General features: G+C 38.6%; 1 protein-coding gene across 2 annotated transcripts; it reads left to right on the top strand.

Annotated features, from left to right (window-relative positions):
- Positions 1-880: 880 nt before the first annotated feature.
- On the top strand, positions 881-12241 carry wbp1lb (WW domain binding protein 1-like b). Of its 2 annotated transcripts, none has more exons than XM_017458175.3 (4): positions 881-1158; positions 5722-5821; positions 6505-6666; positions 8093-12241. In XM_017458175.3, the coding sequence occupies exons 1-4, from the start codon at positions 1099-1101 to the stop codon at positions 8680-8682; spliced, it is 912 nt and encodes a 303-aa protein (XP_017313664.2). In that variant the 5' UTR covers positions 881-1098; the 3' UTR covers positions 8683-12241. The 2 variants fall into 2 exon arrangements, with proteins under 2 accessions (XP_017313664.2, XP_017313663.2); XM_017458174.3 differs by having other exon boundaries at positions 882-1158; positions 5719-5821.
- The last annotated feature ends 5069 nt before the right edge of the window (positions 12242-17310 follow it).

The raw sequence follows: 17310 nt of genomic DNA, 5'->3' as shown, positions 1-17310 counted from the left end.
TATCCTTGATCATCACTCTTTTTAACTATTGTCCTAGATACTGTATGTATTTATTGTGCTGTTGACATTTATTATGAGATTGATTGTAATAGACATATGAATGAAGAAACGATCATGTGAGTGCCAGAATGTGTGAATGAGGTCCAGTTTTGCTTGCCTAATAAAACCATGGCAGCGTTGCCAGATGACTTGAACTGTAACACTTTGTATGGGATATTTCCATACTGTGAATATTATTAAATTATTCCAACATACTTTTGCATGTTTTGAATTTCTGCCAACAAATTATAGGCCATCTGCTAAATTAAGGCGTTTGCAGATCAAATATAAAAATCCATATTTACTCTCAATGAGTTGACTGGTGGATTGATGGCCGAGTCTCTGCTATAACTGCGTTCTGGGATTTTTCAGTCAAATACAAATTGCACCAAGGTCTCCATTACTTCTGTGTCTGATTTCTTATTGATATGACATTGAATGTGACTAGAAGTCACTGAAAAAAATATTTTAAGCACCTCTGTAATCAAGTAATGTCACCGTGTGACGTCAGAGCGACACACAACTGCTAGTTTCTCATAGGAAATATTAAAATACAGCTCGAGCTTAATACAACAAATTAATACCACAATCGCTAAGCACTTCACAAATATTTTTAGCATAAACATGCTGTATTTAATGTGCTTCAGGGCAGGGTGGGGTTTTCCTAAACGCTACATTAAGTGATCTTTTTTTTCTTTTTCTTTTTGCATATAAAAGTTTTTAAGGACATGTTAGGTCAGATTTGACAAGGTCCTCATCCAATCCTGGATCCGTGCGCGTTTAGTGGGCGGGGGAAATCACATCTTTGGCCTATCAGGTTGCGCACGTGGCGCTGGATGTGCAGATGTTGTGCAACAGCTGGAAGTTCCGCGCTGAGAAGCACGCTGTTCCTCCCGAGAGAACCAGAGCAGCTATGAACTGGGAAGAAGGACGGCGGCGCATGTGCTCGCTTTTCACGTCCCCGGCACGCGCAGTGAACAAAACATAACTCTGATCTCGATGTTTAGGAAACGCAGCCTGATGTTGACCGCTGGATTTTTGTAGCTCGTGTGTGCAGGAATGGGTTTGTTTTTTTACACAGCTGGACCTGTCAGTCCCACCGAGCCGACTCTCGACGAGGTGAGAAAATAAAATGGTTTGCTTTCAAATAACTTTAACCGAAAGTTAACTTGTATGCTGATTAGCACGCGGAACCCGTGCAACCGACAGGCGTAAACAAACGTACACAAATGCATTCTTTTGTCCTCCTACCCGTATTCTACAAACCCCGCCCCTTTCTTCATGGTTAGCTAGCAGAACCCCGCCGCTCGAGCTATGATTGGCGTGTAGGTGATTCTCCAACGCTCCCATATATCGATTGGTTGAGAGTAGAAACGCCTGGCCAATCCAGGAGAAGGAGGCGGGATTAGCCGGAATGAACGTGTGGTTATTTTTAGATTAATACATATGAGTATTATACAAGTGTTATGTTTTGTTAGTACTTATAGCTAATGTATTATTAACTATAACTCCGCCTTATGTGTTAATATTCTAACATTTTAATCCAAATCAGGATGGATACAACATAATCACGACTTATGGTGTGGGAAAAGTCTTGTATATATGTGTATGGGAATTGTTTGTTTTCATTCAGAGTCTCAAAAGGCACCAGTTTCATTTTATTCGTTTAAAACTGCGGTCATAAATGTTAGTTAGATTGTTTTTTGTTGTTGTTGTTGTTGTTTTTGTAAAATAAGCCTTTAGGAGCTTTACTATTTAGAGAAGACGGGCTAATGTATCGCCAGAAAACAAGCTCGAGCTTCGACGATTAAGTTCTATAGTTCTGAAACGTGCACGCGAGGTTGTTTGTGTGCATCCGCTTTGCGCGCGAGCCTTTGCTAATCGCTGGCGGTCTGCTGGAGTACTGGCACAGTGTGTCTGAAACGACACCCCTGCCAAATATTTTCACAGGAAAGTAGCTAATGCATGCAACTACAACAAAAATGTCTCCAAAGTCGCTGGATGACATCATAGACTAAATTGCATATTCGTTACATTTTCATGCTTTACTGTGTGTAATCATCCTGCAGCTCTGTTCTACACTGTATATTCTATATGATCTCTATATAATTCTAGATTCATAATATATAGCCTAGGTTATCTGTATATTATCTGTATATACATTGTATATTATCCAGGGATAATCTGGGTACTTTTATATATATAATGTACATATCTCTTGCATATATTTATGACTATACTTGCATATATTTTATTTTTATACATATTAACGTTTCTATTAAAGTGTATTTACCTTTCATACTGTTCTACTCAATAGCTGCTGCACATATTCTATATATCTATCTATCTATCTATCTATCTATCTATCTATCTATCTATCAGTCTGTCTATCGCCACTTTTCCACTGCGCGGTACGGCTCGGCTCGCTTTACTTTTCTGAGCTTGCTTTTCCACTGCAGTTTAGTGCCGCCTCGACGCGGGTGCCGTCTTCCACTCGCCTTCACACAGGAATAACGTTGTATTATGGAAGCCCTGTACAAATACACGGTCAGGCCGTATTCCAAACGCCTTTCCTGTTCACTGAACACGGAGCCTATTAAGGATGTAAAATAACGGTGTTCTAGAAATTACGTAGTGCGTAAGTTAGATTCAGCCGCAACAGGAGAGACTTCCGTAAACGCCCGTTTGGAAATCGGTAACAAGCGAGATGTAAAAATCTAAGACAGAAACCTTTGTAATTTTATTTGTAATGAGATAAATGATACAGAATTTTCAATTAATAGAATATTACCATAAGTCAAAGTATGTATTAAATGACACACATTTATTCAGGCACAATACAGTACCACTCCCTTATTCCCTCAGTGCGTGGCTCACATTTAGTGTCGGCTTGGCTCGTTTGGAACCTCGACTGAGGTGGTAGTAAAAAAAGTACCAGGTACTATCCACAGTGGAAAACCCCCAAAAAGCGAACAGGGTCTAGTCGAGTGGAGTCGTACCGTGAGGTGGAAAAGTGCCATGTTTACATTTATGGCATTTAGCAGATGTCCCTATCCAGAGCAACTTACAGAACTGCTTTGAAGTCTCTATCAATAAATACATCCTCATACTGGTTCACAAGGTCAGGGACTAAGAGTACTATCAGTCTGAAAACCCTGTTGGGGAGGTAGCATAGTATGAAAAACACAAGACAATATATTTTTTTAATAACAAAAAGATTTTCTGAATGCACAATTAGGGCTACAGTCAAGACTGCTGTTGGCAAGTCTTAGACAAGCCCAAGGCCAGGATTAGCTGATATCAAGTGATGACAGAGTCTGAAGGGGGTCGAGGCCAACTCTATATTGAGTCAAAATGAAAGTGAGATAGAATCGAGATTGAGACCGAAAACCAAAGTCAAGCCTTCACTTCAGTTTCATATACTGTATACCAGACCAAATGGAATCCTGCAGAAGCACTCTCAACAATAGATTTAGGCTATTTTTACTCACCATTTGATTTATTTATTACAAACTATCACTCGAGACTAAGACCATATTTAGCAAGACCAATGCCCAAGACCAAGGCAAGTCCAAGTGCAAATGTTTGTAAGTCCAAGTCAATACAGAAAATGTCTTGAGACCAGATGCGACATTATGACCGGACTCAAGTCCTACAGCTGTATAGTATAGTTTTATCCGAATAGAAAATAATAGATTATTATTTTTTATTTCCATATTTACATAATACTGTTTTTAGGAGCAAAGAGCAAAACCTATAAATATGGTATAAATTATAAATAAGACAATTTCATGTGGGTGTGTTTTTGTCTCCCAGTGGTGCTTCATGTTGCCAGGTGTCATGGACGAAACAGATGAGATCTGCTACAAACACAGAACAGCTTCATGTTTAGAAAACTCAAGTTGCTGATCTACAGCTAGATCGTATTCATATGTTGATCAGTTCTGCTGAAAAAATTTTTCCCAAGTATTCAGTCTGGTGAAACTTAACTGGTTCCACATCTGGAACGCAGTCTGCCAGTTGACGACCCTTACTCTACGCCATTGCATGGAATTTGTTCCTTTTGTATCTTTCGGCACTTTTTTCCTTTCATTTTCTTATTAAATCACCAGAATTATTTATCTGAAAATTCGTCAACTTGGAATAATGACATTATGTGGCCTTCTGAACTTGTCTACTTAAATTAGTGTGACATAATAAAATCAGGGCAGGATTATAATATAATATCATATCATATTTTATCTCAGTCACCTGAAATTCTGGTATCTTGGCTTTTGAATGCAAAGTGAGCTAATCACAGGATGATATTAGACTGGTTCACGGTGCCCTCGTGTTTTCAACAGCTTTTCATTATTATTATTATTTCATTTTCCTTAAAAAAAAAACAAAAAACCTTAAAGCACAAGAAAAATCTTGTTCTCGTAGATGGAAAATGATCATGATCTCAAACTCAGCTCTCACTTTTCATGGTCTCATGGTGTTAGGTCATGTGAATGTGACTGATGTTTTTTTTTTCCCCCAGGGGGGAAGTTGTAGAGTGGAACAAAGGGAATGTTCTTAACACAGGCCCCAGGATCAGGTGGTGTTTAAGGACGAGCCTGAACTCATTGAGTCAGAAAACGTTCTGTTTTTTCAAGCACATTTGTGTTTGGGTCTGTATTGTATAACCAGAGTGTGGGCGTCGCTTTATGGTCAAACAAACCTACTAAAAAGCCCTTAAGTAAAGATTGAAAGCTATACATGTGCAGTGGAGCGTGTGGGGTGAACATCGCAGGGAACACTGGGTAAAGAACTTTGTGTCTTTAATTGGTTAAATGAAGGACATGTAGCACATTTTAGGACTGAGACTAGGATGTGTATGCTTATCATTATTCTCTCACCACACAAGAGGGTTAGTGTGTGTTTTTTTCTTTGTCCATCTTTGAGACTTGGCTAAAAAGATTCATTCTCCAGGACAATCCATTGACTAGTATCTCTCTGCCAGGACAAAACATACATACTAACTCATACTTTAATTATTCCCTACATCGTGAATCTGAATGCCTCATCTGCATCTTTTTATTTATTTTTATTTTTTTAAAGTTGTTTTGTTTTTGTTTTTTTTTGTTTTGAGTGAGTGCTGGTTTTCTAGCGATAAGTTTTAAGGTTCTATTGTACACGATTTCCTTTAATGTAGCAAGAAGATACTAAATTGAGGTCATGGGACTGCAATGCTATGAAGTCTTTTAGCTCAGTGTAAACATATACCCTCACTGGACACTTTAAAAGAAACACCTGTACACTCACTCATTCATGCCGATCATGTAGCAAAAATCCGATGCATAAAATCATGTCGATACAGGTCAAGAACTTGAGATAATATTCACCTCAAATATCAGAATGGGGAAAAATGTGATCGTGGCCTGCTTGTTGGTGCCAGAAGGGCTGATCTGAGTATTTCAAATTGCTGATCTCCAACACTACAAGGCACCAAAACAACTTCATTTCATCGTGACATAGATTCTACAAGTCTCTGGAACAGTACTGGAGCAATGAACACAATTCTTTCAAAAGATATTCCCTCTAGTGTTTAGATGATGGTGGTGGAACGAGCTATCTAGCATGTCGCTACATGATTTGTCATCTACATAGTATATATACAGTCTTTTCAACAAATTTGTGTTTCCTGCTTCCCTTTAGCAGGCACAACGATGTGTTGGCGAGAATAACCAGAGCTACGTTTGTGAGTCAGGGCACTGCTGTGAAGAGCTGCAGTGCTGCAACTACTATTACGAGTTGTGGTGTGAGTACCCCAGTACACTTCCAATACTGTCTGTCATTAGGGATATAAATAAACGAGCCACTGAAAATGATTTCATTTATTCATTCATGTTGCATCTGCTTCACAAAGTGAGGCTCGTGGCAACACAATGAGAGAATCAAGTAAAATTTAGAGTACTTGTTTAAGGTAATTTTAAAAAACAAAACAAACAGAAAAACCTACATTTTTCGTACAATTTTATGACAAAGGTTTGACTACCCATCCCGTCCCTCTCATGGACTCCTTACTCCCTTACAGCATTTAGCAAAAGTGGAAAAATATGATTTACCTAATGTTTCTCATGATTAGATAGATTAAAACAGATATTAGTTTGTTAAGCCTATTTGTAGATCATATTTCTCATTTCAGTCTGAAAATGATCTTGTTCTATTGGATTTTTTAAAAATTCTTTCTAGAAATACACCTACATGAAATAACACTTGATATGTTGCTGTGCCCTCATTTGCTGCCACTTACAGTATCTCACAAAAGTGATTACACCCCTCACATTTTTGTAAATATTTGATTATATCTTTTCAGGTGACAAAACTGAAGAAATGACACTTTGCCACAATGTAAAGTAGTGAGGGGTGTACACACTTTTGTGAGATACTGTATATATATCTCAGTGTCGATATCATTGTAGTTATTTATTTATCAAATAGGGTTCTGGTTGATGTGTGCTATTACCTTCATCCTGACCTGTTGCTGTGTGTGTCATCACCGCCGCGCCAAGCACAGACTGCAGCAGCAGCAGCGACAGCATGAGATCAACCTGATTGCCTACAGAGAGGCTCGCAACTACACCTCACCTCCATTCTACTTCAGTAAGAGTCACAACCAAACCCTTTCTGTCAGTGACTACGTTTACATGGACAGCAGTAATCTAATTATTGACCTTACAATATTGTGATTAAGGTGTTTCCATGAGTCGCTTTTAGAATACTCCTTTCATGTACCCGTTTTACATGTTATAGAACATAGTTCGATTAACGTCACACGTCATTACGTCACCGCGCCACGCCATCTGACGACCCTCCAGAATTTCACGTATCAACATACAGTTCGTCTTCGTTATGGTACCGTATACAGTTTTGGGTGTTTTTATTTTAAATTTTTATGAAAGCTTCAAGTGCGGTTAATTATTTGTCATGCTGTACGTGCAAATAGACGACTGCTTGAAGCCGTGGGCTGCGTCTCAAACCACGTACTTACCGTCTATATAGTAGCCGAGATGCATGTTTTTCGCCTACTATAGGTCTATAGTAGGTAAGTATGTGGTTTCAGACGCAGCCGTGCGCTCTTGTTTGGCGTCAAACGGTTGAGCACTGCCATGTGTGTACGTATCCTGACTCAAAATGCGGTGAAAACTCGTACACGATGTTAATAATGTGATTAAGGTGTGTACATGTCTGTAATACACCTCGATAATGCGACTAAAACAGGAGTACTCCACACGTCTTAATTCCATTTGTGTTTACTTCGAGTATGTCTTTAATCGGATTAAGGTAATTAAAAATTGCTGTTTACATGGTAGTTTCTTAATCAGAGTATCGTCTTAATCGGGTTAATATCGGATTATTGTTGTCCATGTAAACATACTGAGTGTGCCTGTTTGTTTTTGGACTGATGTTCAGCTGAGGGATGTGCAGCCCATTCTGAATATCCCGTGACTCTGTATACTCCCACCTGTTTCAACTGGCAAAGGATCAGGGAACATTTTACATAGCCAGAAGAAAAATACACAAGGCAATTTGAGATTCTGTCAATATTGATGCTGTGAGCTAGTTTACATACTGTACACACCTTAAACCAGTCACCATGACTTTGGGACTTGGTGCCCCTTGCGGACAGACTTATATTATCTAGATTCTTCTGTCCGTCATAAAAATCTTTGCGTCATTGTTTTGTTTTTTTTAAATATGGCAGAGCCTATAACAATTTTTAATTTTATAAGTTCCACTGATTTGCTATGCATGGTGCATAGCACTTGATGTTGCATCACTAACAACGATAATGGTCAAAGACAATGACAGTGGTGTCTCGACCCTGTCTGCAGGAAGGAATTATAAGACTCGAAGATCTTTTCTAACAAAAAGTTGTGAACTGTAGATGGACCACATAAAAATGATATGCTCGTTATTACATTCTTGATGTTTGTCAGTTTGAAAAGAAAGGCTTGAATTTTAATTCTGGGTAACAACTAGGCACCATATTAATTTTCCTACATTCTCTCCATTTTTTGTTTTTCAGGGTTTCTACCAAGCTATCTCCTCCCTGACTATGAGGATGTGACAAATCATCCTCTCACCCCACCACCTCCTTACTCTAATCTAAACCCTGGACCACCAGCTTGTACCAACAATGACCAGGAGGAGGCCCAATGTCCATCCAGACAGGCCACTCCCGTTCCCACAGTATTGACAGCACTGTGCTCCAGTCCTGACACAGTGGAGCTTGAGAACTCCAGGGAGAACCAGAACAGAGATAATGGGAAAGACGGGGAGACCATGTTAAAGCAGGACATGGATCACAAGGGCCAGGAACAGTGTGTGGAAGTACCCAAAGAGAAGACGGATGAGCTCGTGGGAAGAAGGCGCCACTTTACAGGTGACTCTGGCATTGAAGTGTGTTTGTGCAGCGGAAGAACTGAAAGCCACAGACCCAGAGTGCTTGAGGAGCTGTTACGCAATGAAGACGACGGCAGCTTGATGGAGTTTTGTGATGACTGTGGAGCTAGAGATGATAAAGATGATGAGCAGGGGGCAGAGCTGGATGCATCACCACCACCACCACCACTCCATCCTCTCTGCCTATCTTTGCATACCATTAATGAGCTGTAGGGGCCACAGGAGTGACAGAGTAGAGGGGGATTATATTAAACATAACGGAAACAGAGACCCAACAGTACACACCATGTTTTGTGGATGGTATATAGAGTATGTCTAAGCCTTTTGACACTCTGATGGTTGAATGATTTTTTTGTAGCTACAGCCGTGTTAGGTGGGGAAAAGAGTCGTAGCGGATCCAGAACCTATCCTAGAAACACTGGTTTTAAGGTGGGAATACATCCTGGATGGGACACTAGTCCATCACAAGGCATCCAACACACATTCACACACTCATTAACACTTAGGGGTAATCTAGATTAGCCAATCTATTTACTGTCATGGTTTGGGGGGTTGGAAGAAACCAGAGATATGAGCAGTGACTTGAGATAATGACAAGATCCAAAGATCACATAAGATCAATAGAATTGTTCGGTTTAATGAGCCCTATTATTGTTTTGGTGAGTGCAAAGTTTGATGTGTGGTCATTCATATGTGGCTGGGATAAGTTCAAAAAACTTGGGAAGAACTGGCCTATGGGTGATATTTGCAAAGGATCCTTGGACCCCACAGATCCCCCCTTGTAGTTATATTGATTGATATGCTGATTTTCATCAAGCTTTGTCATTGGGGCTAGTTTGAGTAATTCAAGCCATAAAGTGTTTTACATGAAAGCTTTTACTTTAAAGGAGACCTATTTTAAGCCTTTTTACAAGATGTAATATAAGTCTCAGTCGTCCCCAGAATGTGTCTGAAGTTTCAGCTCAAAATACCCCACGGATCATTTATTTTACCATGCTGAAAATGCCCCCTTTTTGGGTGGAAGCAAAAACACACTGTTTTCGTGTGGTGTTCCCCGCCCCCTTTCCGGAAGAGGGCTGCGCCTACAGCTCGTGCTTTGGATACTACAGCAGATGTGCCTTTACAGTTCGTGCTTCGGATACTAAAATGATTCGCCCAAAACGTACACAGTTTTCAAAAAGACAATCACCTTACTGTATTGTGCATAATAAAGGTGCGGTTATGAATTCTACAGACAGTAAGCGTTTTCGGGTTAAAAATAAAAATGACGAAATAGCTCTGGTCTCCGTGAATACATTCAGAAACCATGGTAGCATTAGCCGCATTAGCCGTGGTATGCGCCAATAAGCACATTTGAAAACATTCACGAAAACATTGCAAACATTCACGAAATATAAAGTGCAATACTTACGTCTTCTGGGTGTGAAGCTGGATCACGAACAGTTGGTACTGATCCATGCTTGAGAATCAAGTTTTTAGCAAATCCTTTTTTGTAATGACCCTCGTTCACAAAGCAGTCTGGTGTAAAATGATTTAAGGTATTTTTTGGGCAGATTTCCTTCAAAAATAAAACTTCTCCATGGTGTCTTTAGAGGCTCTGATGCTGGGAGTACTCTTATGTTCATTCTTACAGCCAACAAGAGAATACTTACAAAGCTTACTAAGCTGAGACATTCTTCTCCTCGCTGTAGCTGCTCCAGCATGGAAAACATGGTGGACTGTGTGCAGCTCACTCAGGGTAGGATCTATACTAATAGGGCAGAGTCACTGGGCGGGGCTTGTTCCAACGTGACATCACGTTGGGGTGAAAATAAAAACGACTCATTTTGAGACACTGTTTATGATTTAATGGGAACATAAAAAAGGAGTGGGTGGATTTTTAGCATTGTATGGTGGTTGTGTACACACTCTGCCGACACAGATTTATGTTCAAACAACACTTAAAAGTGGATTTTGCATAATAGTTCCCCATAGGTGTTAACCTTAACGATGTTTTAGCTAGACTGGCCTCTGCTTTGCACATTTTTCAATCTCTCCTGCCAAAAAAGGGGAAATTGAGATAGATTTTTTGCATTATTTTGCAAATTATGGCAAAGTGGCCAAAAAAGTCAACGAAAGTTATGATAGTTATTTTTCGAAGCCTAATTTGCAACTTGTCTTTTATTTAACCAGAATTTGCACATAAAAAAAATACAAACTGTTTCTGTTTAATGATTGGTAGGCATAGTGAAATGTAGACATGCAAAAAACAAACAAAAGTAGACATGCAAAAAATTCAACAAAAGTATTCGACTGAGTATAAAGTTTATTATCTTTTAATTTAGTGTTAAATGAATTAGAAGAAGATTAGTTTAGAGTGGGGGAGATAAGTATTGAACGTGTCAACATTTTTTTCAGTAACTATATTTCCAATGAGGCTATTCACATGAAATTTTCACCAGACTTTGGTATTACCTCAAGAAATCTGGTCAGAGATATCGTGAGGAGCTCCTGAACGTGGACCGTTGATGACGGAGTGATCTTTCTTCTACTTGTGGATTATGGCCCCAATGGTGTCTACTGGAGGATTCAGAAGTTTTGAAATACGTCTGTATCCGATTCCATCAATATGTTTATCAACAATAAGGTTACGAAGGTCTTGCGAGAGCGCTTTGCTTTTACCCAACATGAGATGTTTCTTGCGTGACACCTTGGTAACAAAAAGCCTTTTTATAGACCATCAATTTACTAAGCAGATATTAATTTGCACAAATAGGGGGTATAATTAATTTTATTATGATTATTACTATTATGGATTTCAGCTGGTTCTTTGCCTTACCTTGCCTTGGAGAACTGCTTTTTCTTAGCGTCTTCAATACTTTTTTCCTGTCATTCCACTTTATTATACATAACTTTATTTATGGACTTTAATTCTTTATATTTTGCGGATTTCTTAAGACTGATGTCTGGTGAAAATTTTATGAGAATAACCTCATTGGAAATATATTTACTGAAAAAAATGTTGGCACGTTCAATATTTATTTCCCCCCACTGTATATATAAAAGACATTTAGCAGAATTTGTTGCCCTGCCAAAATAACTTGATAATGATGTTATATCTTAATTGTTTTCAAATCAATTGCAGATCACTTCATATTACTGTGACCATTTTCTGATTTCAAAATTAGGATCAATTTTCATTGATTGTGTTTACGTGGTGCCAATAGATACTGGCCTTAAAAGCAATTTTTATGAAACAAACCTTTCAATATTATTAATAATCACTTACCCCAACACCTTTTTCATTTCCACAACAGGGCCACATAGGTAGTTTTGATTTTATAGGTCTAGGCCCAGTCCTTCTTGTATTCTATACAGTTCAAACTTTATACCCTTGCAGAATAACTTCAAATATTTGCAAGCATACCGTTTTCCAAGCTTTAAGATACAGTGGTGTACACTCCATTAACCACTGTTGGAAAATGACAGTAGAAGACCCTTCTTTCAAAAGCCTGAAATACAAGTACAACCCAAATGTTTTTGGGGGCTCAAACATACGTGCAACATGTCCCAGAAATTGTTTTTAGTCTTTTCCTGCCAAAAAATGCAGTTATTTAGAAGTCAAAAATTCAATTTCTGTTAATTTCATGCTTGATTGCTATGTATTGGAAAAATTTAATCTGTGGACCTTTGGATCTTTGGACCATGTGGATAAGAATATCGACATTCTGATTAGAATTGCTTACACAATTAAACAAACAAAAATAAATCTGCGGATTGTTTCTAAGCTTCACTGAAGTAGGAAATGTGTTTTCTTAATGTCTTGTGATTTTGGTGGTAACCCTATTTATATTTGTTCCATACAATTAATGTATCTAATATGTATTTAATTAAATTTGTGTGTGTGTGTGTGTGTGTGTGTGTGTGTATGTGTGTGTGTGTGTGTGTCAGCACACTGAAGCAGCATTGAGACAGCTTTAAGGATGGGGTATGGTGGTTGGTGTGGGTTTCTATAATTTCTTGCATTTGTTTTCATAACTGTTCAAAAAATTATTGGCTAGGGATTTGGTTTTTATGTTTGACATCCTTTGTGCGCTTTCCCTATTATCATTTTCTGTTATTCTGCTCTATTATTCATAGAGTGTTGCATTTAGTAATTGACCCATATAGCTATTACTGTGATGTAGGTCACAATCACAAAGAGGAGGTAAAGCAGGAACAGGAAGCGGTCAATAACGTTCATGATCAGCTTCCAGTCGTGCAGTTTGCACTTTCTTCCATCCTTAGTCAAATGGTCAGCACATCTTGGGCCACTTTCTTCAGCTCATCCACCACCGCTGCACCCTCCATCTTCTCCATTTCTCCAGTCTCAGCAGGTGTCATTGCTTCACCTGACACGTCCAGTAGCACTGGTGACATGAAGAACATGACGAGATCTCAGATGAGCTATCAGTCTATCTAACATAATGTTAATTAATGTTTTACTCTGGAACTCTACAGTTGCAGCTAGCAAACACTAGAATCAACCATTAAGTTTATGAAATATGAATGCCATATTTAGCTCTTAGATTGGGCATCCTGTTATAGGAAAATAATGGAATGGTGGCGTTAAAAATTTGCTTTTAAACACCTTCAAACCAATCATGTTCAAGAATTCAACAGCACTGGGGTACAATTTACTTTATACTGCAGTGCTGTTTAATTCTCGGTTCTCATTGGCCAGGAGGTGTTCGTATTCATGAAAGTTTTGACAGTATTGCTGGCAATTCAGTTCAATATACATATATTGTATATTAATGTGCTCATCCTAATCCCTTATAATTTTTATATTAATAGCTAATTCACATGAAGTTACATCATTTAATAAGAAGAATAAACATTTGTGTTGCTCTTTAACAACGATAATATAATTGATGATAAGTTGATGTGGTGACATGTCAACTTTATTTAATATTTATGGAAGGAAAATCTCCAGTATGAGCTTTTTTGTGTATCTTATTAACCTCAAACTGCTGTTATTAATAGCAAGGACTTTTTTATCTTGTTGATTAAATGTAACTGTAGACTACTGTACAGATTACCACCCTGTGGATTAATTTAATATAACAGCATGCCCCACTGCTTTTATTTCATGTTCTGCAAGTATTCTTATTGTATGTGCTGTAAACCACTAATCCTTTTACCTTTTGTTTGTGGGTTTAAAGTCACTGTGACCGGAGCAGCAGGACTTTTGGGGAACATGAACAGGACGTGGCGCCAACGGGGCACTCTGCGGTAATATTCTGAGTTGTTACAGAAGTTGTTGTTACAGAAGAAGAGTTGTTACAGAAGAAGAGTATTCTGAGTTGTTACAGAAGAAGCAGCAACAGTGAACATTGCCTCCAAAAGGCTGATCACCAACCTTCTGCAACAAGCTGAGAGATAAAAAATACATCTGCAAAGGGAAAGAGATGTATACATGATACAGTATACAAGATGTGGGCCATATGTAATACAATAGTCCATTACTATGATTGTACTTTAAGTTATATATTGGTTATCTCAGAGAATCAACAGTAAGCTACACATTGTATTATAATGTATTACTGTGCAACAGCGCTGTACTTATAAGGGGTGTGTTTGCAGCACTATCAAACAGGAGGTCATTAGTGTTGATCAGAAAGAGGGTGTAGCCCAGGATGTGAGTCGTTTTGATAGCAGAACGAGCAGCATTATGAGGAGGCAGGAGGAAGCTGAACAAGTCCAACAGACTCAGGAAGCAGCTAGGGACCAGGAAGTTTACAACATAGAGACTGGCCTCATGTTTATGCCACATTATCTGTGGCGTAACCACAGACTGCTTTAGTCCATGCTCCACAATTTCTTTAGTATTAAGACATCATAAAACTGAAGTGATTTAAAAAAAAAAAAAAGAAGAAGAAAGAAAGAAAGATGCAAGGCAGACAGGTAGATTCACATACGCTGTACGTAACAGAAGAAAAAGACCTTTTGCTGGTAAAGATAGAATTGGAAACAAGGTGTGTCAAGTTAACAAATCTCCATCCCGAATCAGAGTGAACGGATGAGTTCAAAATTAACGTCAATTTAGCGCTCAGCTTTAGTTCATTTTCTGAAAGAATGTATATCATCATTTCTCAAATTATTAACAAATATTATATAGTTATAGTTCTTTCATCTTCAGTAAGCACTTCATCCTGCTCAGCATGGGATGCCTGTCCACCACATACACATCTAGGGATATTTTAGAGTCACTAAGCAGCAAATTTACATTTATGGCATTTGGCAGACGCCCTTATCCGGAGTGACTTACATTTATCTCATTTATACAACAGAGCAGTTGAGGGTTAAGGGCCTTGCTCAAGGGCCCAACACTGCCAATGCTGGGATTTGAACTTGCAGTCTTCCAATAAGTAGTCCAATGTCCTAACCGCTACCCCAATGTTTAGCAACAGGTCATACAAATATACTATTGAAAACACGTCTACAGTGTTACCTTCATGCAAGTAGAAGTGGAAAGCAAGTGAGCGGTTCTGGATGTCAAAAGGATATCTGTAAATGTCCATTTGACACGAGGCAGCAACTCTTTGGAGTTTTATATGAGGAACCCCGCCAGTGTAATTGAGCTGAAGGTACGTCAGGACCGTTGTCGTTATCCGTACTGCAGTGTAATGAGAGAGTAAATGAGAAAGTACATATAAGACTCAGAGACCCATTCAAGAACTAAAAATAAAACATTATAGCAGTTCAAACTTCAGCAAATCTGCGAATCATTCTTTCCATTTTGCGATATACACGTTTATGATAAAAGTGTTCTTATTTCTGTTTTATGATATGTTGTAGATGTAGTGAGATGTAACAGATGTAATGTTTTCCAGTGGGACAGAAATAAGTCCTGATGTTGGGGAAACTATGTAAAAGAGACAGGTTAGATTGGAGACTAAGGACACATATGGACATCCTATGTGAATTCTTCTTAAATCTCTTTCTTAATGTTATATATTTTCAATGTTTGGAAAACAACCATCCATCCTTCCATCCATTACCACTTATACTACACAGAGTTCTCTTTGCTGTGCCATGTCAGTGTGAGATTGTGTATCCAACATCTGATTGTCTGTCTGTGGGGATTAAACAACATTAGTCACAGCATACTGCCTATGTAAAGGAAGTAGAAAAGGTTTTCTGATTATGACATGCACTACAAATAAAAATTTACAGAGTAAACATTTCCAGTAAGTTCATTCTGTCTCCGCCTAAAAGCATGTGATTAAATTGAACATCCTCGGGGAAAAACCTAAAAAATAAAAAAAGGATCTTTTTCCTTGTTCTGTCATGGGTAGACACTGACAAACATGAATGCTATTATGTAAAGTGAAGAGTCATATAAAAGAATACAATCTGGTACATACTGTAATGTGTTATTGTTTCTATAGTAACATCTTACACAGGGTCATGCATGGCATGACGGGTGTAATTGATGATGTATGTGATCTTTATTAAGTGTTTTTTGAGAAGACATTTATTTAGCGTTTTTTGAAATACATGGCACTTTTTTAAAGTAAGAGTACGTTGTAAAGTACATTTGTGAAAATGGAGGTCAATGGGATAGTTATTTGCCTCAAGTTGATCTGGCCTATAACTCATTTCAGCACCGGGTTTTCTCCTTTCCTTCTGGCACATAGAAGAGAACCATGGTTACCTGTCAACATCCTTTTGAACTTTAGTCCTGCTCTAATGTCCTGTATGCCAGGTACACTGGCAGAATATGCTCGTGCTGTGACCACACACTTGTCCTATGCTTTCAGAGATGCTGCGAGGCAGTCCACTGCAGCTAAGATTAATCAGAAAAAGTAATATGACAAAAATACATTTTTCCATCCACATAACGCAGGTGACCTTGTGTTTTTGAATGACCCAGCTCAAAAGCAGAACAAGCTGGCTCCTAAATGGAAAGGACCATATAAAGTTCTGAAAAGAATGGGCAAGGATGACAGCCCTGGGGGAATTTACTAGATTACAAATCCAAGTAATCCACAGTCAAGAAGGTGGGTGGTTCATCATAATCACCTAAAACGTTACAAGGGTCCTTTGTGGGATTTACCTGCCACTGCCTTCTGTTGTTGGTAGTGCTGAGGCTCCTCACTCAGTTCCCCTCAACGTCAGGTGCTTTAACTTTTTCGACCTCCTATCCCACTGTATGTGCCTAACCAAGCTGCAAGGCAGCCTGTGTGTGCAGCACGGACTAGAATGTTCTGTTCAAACTCTTTTCTTTGTCTTAGACTGAAACCGTGCCAGGGCCCAGTATTCTGCCTAGAGCCTCTCAGGCCATATTGCCTTCAGTGGACCCCCCTCAACTAACTCGTAGTGGCCGCATGGTTAGGAAACTTGAGAAGTTCAAAGATATTATATGTTAATGGATAATGCCCTACTGGTTCTTATCTGCACTTGTATACCTGTACTGATCAATGCTAATTTATGGAGTTTTCATACATGTTATGTGTTTATAGGAATGTGATGCAGAAATTTGCAGAATTTGTTGTTCCAGGGTTTGTTATGTGGAGTCATGTGGTTTACAACATGATTATATAAATTTTGGTGCAATATGTTGGTGTTATCACATTATTATGTTATTGCTATGTAAATAGGTTGTATACATATTCAGCATCATATTGCTAGAAATGAGGACGTTTTTATGGTAAGCAGGTGAAGACTGTAACAAAAAATTGGTTAATTCATTATTCCATCCATCCATCCATCCATCCTCAACCGCTAATCCGTAATCGGGTCGCGGGTTAATTCAGTATTATTTAATTATTTTATTTCAAACAGGTATTGAAACAGGTATATGTCTATATGAAAATG

Source organism: Ictalurus punctatus, chromosome 26, assembly GCF_001660625.3.
Source record: "Ictalurus punctatus breed USDA103 chromosome 26, Coco_2.0, whole genome shotgun sequence".
Taxonomy (NCBI): Eukaryota; Metazoa; Chordata; class Actinopteri; order Siluriformes; family Ictaluridae; genus Ictalurus; species Ictalurus punctatus.
Note: the sequence above shows the minus strand (reverse complement) of the source record. Positions and strands in the feature narration are given on the sequence as shown.